The 9,288-nt window shown below is 42.3% G+C and overlaps 1 protein-coding gene across 1 annotated transcript; it reads left to right on the top strand.

The window, feature by feature from the left end:
- Positions 1 to 6,361: 6,361 nt before the first annotated feature.
- Positions 6,362 to 7,834, top strand: LOC308074845 (THAP domain-containing protein 5-like; the record flags this gene model as incomplete). The annotated part of the gene is made up of 3 exons (XM_080414344.1): positions 6,362 to 6,541; positions 7,088 to 7,459; positions 7,541 to 7,834. Exons 1-3 carry the CDS (start codon positions 6,401 to 6,403, stop codon positions 7,832 to 7,834), a joined length of 807 nt encoding a protein of 268 aa, XP_080270470.1. The 5' UTR covers positions 6,362 to 6,400.
- Between the last annotated feature and the right edge of the window lie 1,454 nt (positions 7,835 to 9,288).

Consider the following 9,288-nt stretch of genomic DNA (forward strand, 5'->3'; position numbering starts at 1 on the left):
TCCAGTAAATTTCAGACCACACTCCTTTGGGGTATTTTTTTTGACTATACATTTTTAAGGGACACTAAGTACATTTACTTAAGTACTGTACTTAAGTGAAATGTTGAGGTATTTGTACTTGAGTATATCCAATTTCCTATACTTTTACTTCTACTCCACTACATCTTGGATCCAAATATTGTACTTTTACTCCACTACATTTATTTGAAAACAATATACTAGTTACTTTGTAGATTTTGATCATCATTACAAACAGGCATGCAATACTCATTTGGTATGTTCTTGCACTCTATTTCAATGACGTGACCCGCACGTCGCTTAACACCTACACTGCAAGTCACACAATGGACAATTGATATGCATCTAGGCTTATTCCTATGTTAATTCGCTAGGTGTGAGTCGGGAGCCTTTGAAAACTTTGTTGAGGTGCGAATTTAAAGTAGTTTTAAATCTATGCGTGTGTCTGCGTGTGCTCCTGGTCAAATAGGTTCCGGCACGGCGTGCAAGGCCGTCCAGTGAGCATTGCACCCCTGATTACAAAGCATACTGTACATTAACCACTTCAACCCTATATACATTTTGGCCATTTGAAAATAGCAGAGCTACAAGCTCACAATGTGTCGCAATGCGACGCATTGTAAGCTTGTAGCTCTGCTATTTTCAAAAGATTTGTAAACATTTGAAAACTTTAAAATGGGACATTCAGCATAATGAGTACTCTTACTCTTGGTACTTTAAGTACATTTTGATGCCAATACTTTTGTACTTTTACTCAAGTATTTTTTTATTTACTTGTAACAGAGTATTTTTATATTGCAGTAGTGATACTTTTACTTAAGTAAGAAATGTGAGTACTTTTTCCACCACTGACAGTGATTACATACTAAACAAATGGGGTCAAAGCAGTAAAATTATTAAAACGCCATGAGAAACGAATAAAGTAATATTAGTACTAGAAAATATCACTGTTTGCATGTTTGTCCTCTGTCTGAGGAAGAGCCTGGTGGCTTTTGTGTGGAGCAGCAATATTGGTGTGCGGATCTTTTATTCTTATATGCTGTTACTGTTTTTGATCCAGCATATCCAGCCTAGTAGGTCTGGAACAGGGGTGGGCAACTTTGATGATGAGAGAGCCACTATATTTCAATACTCATTGCATATACTGTCGGGCAGACACCTCTTATCTCTGTATTTTAACCATCGCCATTCTATGTCACACACAAGTAGCAAAGATAGCTGATCTACAAGCTCAAAATGCGCCGCAGTGTGACGTGTTTTGACCTTGTAGATCTGCTATTTTTGCTATTTTTGAATTGAAATACTGATTTTATTTTTTGCTATTTGTAGTTGGAATCCTGAAAAGTTACATTTTTAAATGCATTTAGTTATACTTATGTTAACTTAAATACAATTACATTGGACATAAAAAAGACAATAGAATGTTAATACTAGTCATTAAGCTACTAATATAGACTGAAGTAATTAAAGCGGGTCATGTTTGCAATTGTAGCAGCTGAAATCAATATCAGTATTCCGATATTAACCTGCGGGCCGCATTAAGTGAAGGTGGGAGGCCGCATGTGGCCCCCGGGCGGCCAGTTGTCCATGTATGGTCTGGTATGTGTGTGTCTTTTGGCTGTTTAGCTTCTCTCTTGACTTGATGTCCTCTGTTCGCCCTCATATCTGACAGAACCTAACCTATATATTGAAGTATTACTGGGCGGGCCTGCAGCGCTCGACAACTTGTATAGGAGGGATTGACTGACTAAAGAGCATTATGAAAAACCACACACACATGTCCACTTAAGTCCAAACCGACGTCATTCTTCTGTCACAGGCTTGCACTGCGTAAACAAAAACCTGTGCTCATGACTGATATTGTGTAGCTGTCAAAGAGGATGATTGACTGGTAGTTATTGTCTGACAAAACCTGCCCATATGCTGCTCAAAATTCAGTTATTGTAATATTTAAAATGATTGATGGATTGACATTTAAGTGGCAGGGATTGAAAAAGAGATGTTAATCCAACTATTGTAATAAAGATGTTTCCACCCATCCATCTTCAATCTGTCACTTAATCCATTAAGACTGGGAACACATTATATATATATTGTGGGGTGTCGCTAGGCAACCGCCTGCCAGGTAAGCACCTCAGCAGGGAGAGTCAGTGGGGCAGAGGCGGTGCGTGGCCAGCCAGTCATCGACGGGCGCTACCTGCCCGTCTACCTGTGGAATCAACCTGAAGTGAGCGCACCTGCGGCGCCCAGCTGGGGAGCGCACAAACAAACCAAAAGCACCGTCTCTGACAGGTGCACAGGCGGTAAGCGAACCCCCACTTATTCTCCTCCTCATTACCTGGTGTTATGTAACTCGGAGTCTAATGGTCATATCTTTCTGTTATAGGCAACCTAGGACCCGATGTATTAACGGACCGTTCATGGACAGGAAACCCATGCAGAGCGCGTGAGTGGATTTCGCATGGACCATTAATGACACTGAGCCCTGAGGGGTTGAAGTTTGCTTTATTCTGATTTATGATTTGAAACGCATAAACAAACGGCACCAGGGGTTTCCCCCTTGTGGACGTGCCATACTTCCTTAATAAAACGCCCTGTGAGGCCTTCGCACATACTGTCTCCGAGTGTTGGTTTGGTTCAGTCTTCACAATATAGTCATTATTAGTATAATTTCTGTCATAGTAGATCGCAGTAGACCAGGTTCCTGTGAATACTAGTTTGCATACGCCTGATTTCATTATACATTATCCACTATTCTGTTTATTCTAGCATCCCTATTCTGGCCATGTTATAATAGGTAGAACATTCAGCAGAAATAGGTGAACATTAGGTGACAGAAATAGCAGGGGCTTGTAGACATTTGGTGGTGTGTAATTTTTAGGTATTTGTACTCTACTTGAGTATTTTCAATTTCCAATACCACTGCTGATGAGTATCAGCATAGCAGCTCTACTTTCTCCTGTCTATCCGTTCGCATGCTCACAAACAAAGATGTGCAGATGTCCTCACATACAAAATGTGACTGTACAGGTGGGTGACTACTGTTTTTTTGGCTGTGTTATATAGTGTGCAATGGTAAACACGTGTGTGTGCGTGTGTGTGTGTGTGTGTGTTACACCATATTCTTCACGCCAGGCAGAGGTCGCTGTATTGGCACTGGGGCTGGCACAGGATCCACGGGGCTGCCAGCTTGTAGGGCCAGATGTAAGACTGGCATGTTGCACACCTCACCTCTAACCACTTAATCGCCTCGACACAGAGACAGAGACAGAGAGAGAGAAAGAGATGGAGGAAGGACTTTCAAGCTGATATTCCTATCTCATGACTTGGTGACTTATACCCTTTTTCAAATACATTGTATTGCTGTGTTGGGCTGAGAACCTGTTTCCATAAGTCATATCTGGCAAAGATTCCAGTCATGAAATGTCGGCCCTTCTTGGCCCCGCTTGTCACCCGGTACTGGACTGTTTACAACAGGGTTGCGGAATCATACTTGCTGTGAGAAGGCCCGACTTGCGGCTGGAAGCAGCAGAGGCCTGGAGTAAGGTTTAACCTGAAGGAAGGTATTTATTCATCGCCACAGAGACAAGAATGACTTGTTGGCACAGGCAGCCATTTATAGCTACCCCAGCTGAGCTAATGAGCTTGGACTGCACCATGTCAAGGGGGTTTCCTGGAGCTAGACATATAAACATACAATAAATACATACTGTAACCCACATACATCTTAAAACACTCAATGAACAACAAGTAAATATAAATTCCTCACCCTACTACAACATTACACTACCACAATATCCTTACAATATCACAACCCCTCTCTGCCATTCTGACTTGGTCCAGCCCACTTACACTGGCCACAGAACCACTTGGTACATGTTAAGCTTTCAACCATGTGCTCACGCACCGAGCCATGTATCTCTCCAGTATATCCACTAGATGGAACCATTACTACATGAAACGGACCTTGCTCCAGAAATGGATCTCATCTTCATATTGGGCATACTAAATGAGCACAACACAACTGTATCTTATTATAACAAAGTATACTACTGATAAGCAGCTACATTATTTATTTGCAAGTTTTAAACCTAACATTTTACAAGATGTTCAGTGAAATATCCAGCTACTAGACACTTACATATACCTCAAGAAAGTTTTAAAATGAAAATAATGTCCATCTCGAGCACCTGTCAAGTCTCAGGCAGGGATCGACAAGTTACAACAATATATATAGAGCATTACAACATAAAACATCTAATATTAATTATGCAAGAGAACATCTCAATAGCTACAAACAGCTATATCCCATACAGAATATGTATGGTCACCCTACTTTACCCTGAAATTGTCACTGGACATCCGCACGGAAAGCCTGTACTTCTCCGTACATGTACAAACAAAAACATATTAAGTGTTGACCATGTAGCCACGGATGTTAACTCGACATTTGGAACCAGTATTCACTGTATTAGCCTGTATTTTTCAATAAATATGTGTTTTAATCCCGTCTGTGTCCGATTCTGTCAGTGGTAGTGACGGGGTAACCTCACTCCGTCAAATGGAAGAAGCTTGCGACACACATTTTGTTTCACAGCGTACTTGCATCTGAGACTCCGGGCGCAGAATCGATGACAGACGGAGTTTCATTTTTTCAAGCTACTAGGCAGGTGATTGGATGATCCCGCCCCTAGCAGCCGCTGATTGGTTCGTATGCGCAGCGGTTCGGGCAGCTTTACTCTGTGAGCAATCCCAGACCCTCCTTCCTGAAACCAAATGCAATGCAATGCATGAGATTTCCGGAGGGAGGGGGTGTTTACCAGGCTAGTGACGGGGCGCATCCGGTGACAACTGGAATTACACTCAATGTAAAGAGGAAGTAAACTTGGAGGGAAAATGGTGTTCAGGCACAGATGGGATTAAAACACATATTTATTAAATAATACCGAATAATACAGTGTAAAAAGATTCCGAATGCCGAGTTAACATCCGGGGCAACCGGGTAAGCACCTTATATTTTGCATTTGTAAATACGGACTTTACTGGTGAAAGTCCAGGGCACACAAGGGGGGTTGCAGCCTATCATCCAAAGACTAGATATGCAAATGTCAAAAATTAAAAACATTTTAAGGAAGAAAATAGTTTGCCTGACCTCTCCTTCTTCAATATACTCCTTGACCTCAACACGGAAGTTATAGACCCCTTAACAGACGACGTCACACTGGTTGCAAGCGTCATACTGGTTGCAAATGAAACCCATTCTGTCAGGTCTCGCTAGGGCGCGCAGCACTAGCCAACACACAAGAGGGGGTTGGGGTGCACTGAAACGAGCGCACCCGAAACAACAGGTTGAGAATTGATTGCATGAAACAATCACCTTCAACTTTGAATTACAAAGACTTTAATCAAATTGTTAATCGCAATTATTTTTGTGGGACAATTAATCGTCAACTTCAATTTGTACTGGTGACATCCCTAGGTGGAGATGCCTGGGTACTGTGCAGTGAAAGTGTGTAGGAACCGTGGTGATCTTATCTTGTCTTATCTTATCTTATCTTATCGTATCTTTCTATCTATCTATCTATCTATCTATCTATCTATCTATCTATCTATCTATCTATCTATCTATCTATCTATCTATCTGTCTATCTATCTATCTATCTATCTATCTATCTATCTATCTATCTATCTATCTCATGTCTATATAGCCTACTAATATAGCCTACGCCTAGTAAAAAATACCTGCCTACCGATGATGTCACCGGTAGGCAGGTTTCTGAACTGTCCACAGTACTCCTCTGAGACACAAAGTGAGTAGACAGAAATGGTGCCATCTTTTATAATGGGCATTAGTGAGGACCATACTATTTATATGAAGATAGGTTAAAAATGGCTGAAGTGGTCCTGTAACCCATTAAGACCTGAGGCCAATTTTACAAGTGTCTTCTAAATCCTAAACAGTTTTCTGAAACACTTATGTTGCTATGATATCAGTGGTTCTCAAACCTATTTGGCCGCGGACCCCCATTTAAAATATTTAGTTCCAGGGACCCCCAGAAGCAAAGATTTGAGTAATAAATGTTTGCTTAAAAAAATATATATATTCAAAGATTTGCACAAATGTTCATGTTTTTTCAAAAATAGCAGATCTACAAGCACTCGGTGCCGCGCTCTGAGCTTGTATATCTGCTATTTTTGAATAGCCAAAGTATAGAATAATGGTTAGAGTGGTTAAAATCTAAAATGGCAGATGCTTTCCCGGTCTTAAATGGTTAACAGTTAAATAGTCAAACTGGTCTTTCTTTTTTCCACTCATACAGTATATTTGTCTCACAGGTTCCCCTTACAAGATAACGGCAGGTTACAGAAATGGGTGGATAACATGAAGCGAGACAAGTGGGCGCCGAGTCGACACCAGTACCTGTGCAGTGAACACTTCACAGAAGACTGCTTCAATGTCCGCTGGGGGATTCGCTACCTGAAGAACACGGCCGTCCCCACCGTTTCCCCTTCTGTCCGAGATGTGAGTGTCGTTTAGGACCATCACGATAATGTCATTTTACTTGACGATTAATGGTCATACAAATAATTGCGATCAACAATTGAACCGTGGTTTTGGCATCGAACATTAGAACATAATATCATAATATCATAATGGTTAGAGAGCCCGCCTGGGAAGGCTCGAATCCAGCCCTCAGCAATGTGTCAAAGTGGCAAACTGAGCAAGTCACATTTCTTACTTAAGTAAAAGTATCAATGCTGCAATGAAGAAATACTCTGTTACAAGTAAAAGTCTGTTTAAGTACAAAAGTATTGGCATCAAAATGTACTTAAAGTACCAAAAGTAGAAAGTACTCATTATGCAGAATGTCCCATTTGACAAGTTTTCAAATGAATAAAATGTATAAAAAATCTTTTGAAATTAGCAGACAAGCTCACAATGCATTGCGATGCGCCGCATTGTGAGCTGTTGATTTTCCCTAGCTGGATCAATACATGTCTATCTATCTATGATCTATAGCTAGCTAGAACAACACTCATAGAATATATTCTCCTCATTGTGCCTCAGGAAGGTGAGACAAAGAACCAGAGGCCCAAACCCAGGACATGTGACACCAACACTGAGCTGAGCACGTCCCGTTCCCCTCCCAATAAGAGGCCGCTCATTTTGACCAGGAAGCCAAAAGCAACCATATCAACCGTTGGCAGCAGCAGTCCCGTCTGTGAAGACAAAGACACAACGGTGCCCGCAAGTCTGCTCGAACCGCCGCTGGCCTCGGGTACGAACGCAAACCACGTGCCGCTCGATGAAAGTTCAGCGCCGGAGCCTAGGAGGAGCGCCGCGTGTGAAGTGCGGGACGACGGCCTCACGTCCCGTCTCGCCGTGTGCCGAGGCGAGGAGCTCCTCCACCGTCAAGAGGCAGCAGACTCCGCTGCGAGTGTGCTGTGTGAGTCGCTCGGCCCGCTCTCGGACGGCGAGGTGTCTCCGGGGAAGTCTTTTAGTTCTGTTCCCGGCGCGTAGCCAGTCGAAGAGCAGGGCGAGTCTGTAGACTGTGTAGCGGCGAACGGGGGACCGCCTGGCGAGGGAGAGCACGTCTCCGTGTACGAGCACTCGTACTGCAGGCTGGCGGACACGGACAGAGAGCAGCTCTGGGGTAAGATTTTGAACTTGCACGGCAAGGACCACTGGGAGGAGACCGCCGTGGCCAAAATCCGCGCTCTGGAGAGCAAGATCGTGCGCCTGAGGAGGGACAGTGCTGTTTTGAAAGAAAAGCAGAACATTTTAGAGGAATGTATATCATCCATATTGCTCTGACATTGCAATTACTGGGATAGTTATGGACCATTGAATGAAAGGACCGGAGGACTTGTTGTTTTCTAGTTACAGTATTACCTCTGCCAAGGAGGTAGTGTTTTCACGTCTGTCTGTCTGTCTGTCTGTCTGTCTGAGCAGGATATCTTGAGCAGTTACGAATGTATTTGCACAAAAGTAGGTGGAAACAAGGCTGATCACAGGCCAAGGAAGAACTGATAAACTGATTGGCCAAAAGGGGGCTTGACAGTTGGCAAAAATGCCCAGTACAATAACCTTTGAACAGATTAATTTAACACCATAGTACTTTGACAAATGGTTCATCGTGGACCCAGGAAGCACTGATTATATATAGACAAACTGTCACCTTGGTGGAGGTCTGTGCTCTACTGACATTTTGCTATTGAGACCCAATCACATAAGTAAATCACTGTAAAAATTATTCACTTATCCCGTTGTCTTATACATTACCACATTCCGGACATTACACAGTAGCACAAAGGAATGATTATACCTCACTGGATCTTAGGAAGTGTGTCGTTTTCTACAGCATTGTAATTATAATTTCCTATTGAAATCACTTTGCAACTGTTACTGTTGTGTACGTTTATCTCCACAAGATGGCACTACAGTACTGTCTCTTCAAACACAAATGGAGGCATTGTCATTCATGCTGTCACATCTCTTCTTTTTAGCTATGCATTTCTGTATGAATGTAATCTATGATCTTAATGTTAAGCCATTAATACGTTTAAACTAGTTATCAGTATCTCACTGTTGTTGTGTTTCGATTAACACAATGCAGGGAAACACCCAGTCCATTATATATTATTATTATTATTATTATCATATTTCTATATTTTAACTTTTTATGTTCTTTTATTCTTTTTTTTCATGAAGTATAAATGCCCTATTTTGTGATACTACAGTGTCACTCTAAAGTAGCAAAAATAGCTGATCTACAAGCTCAAACATGCCACATTGCAATGCGCTTTGAGCTTGTAGATGGGCAATTTTTGTCTCCGCCAGGCCGAAAGGCATGGCGAGAGAGTATGTTTTACCCCCTGTCCGTCCGTCCGTCCGTCCGTCCGTCCTGTCCGTCCGTTACCACCTAATCTCCGGCACCGTTGGCCCGGCCGCTGCGAAACTGTGCACACACACTCCCTGGATGCCAAGTCAGAACCTCTGGCCCAAATGTTTCAGATTGGCCTGTTATAGCGCCACCAGGAGGCCGATTTGTGCAAAACACATTTATTGTTACTACTCCTTCAGATTTTGTCAAAACATCACACAAATCGGTACACAGTATCTCTATAGTCATGTGATCAACACGGATCTATCCTATTTCCCATATTACATCCTGATTGCCAAAAATTGGCTTCCAAAGTTTGCAGGATTGGTCCGTTTTCAACAAAATGCCTCAAATCATGAAAGCAGCTTTCGATTTCCGTGAAATG

The sequence above is a fragment of the Gymnoscopelus braueri genome, assembly GCF_963280865.1.
Source record: "Gymnoscopelus braueri genome assembly, chromosome: 19".
NCBI classification, from domain to species: domain Eukaryota; kingdom Metazoa; phylum Chordata; class Actinopteri; order Myctophiformes; family Myctophidae; genus Gymnoscopelus; species Gymnoscopelus braueri.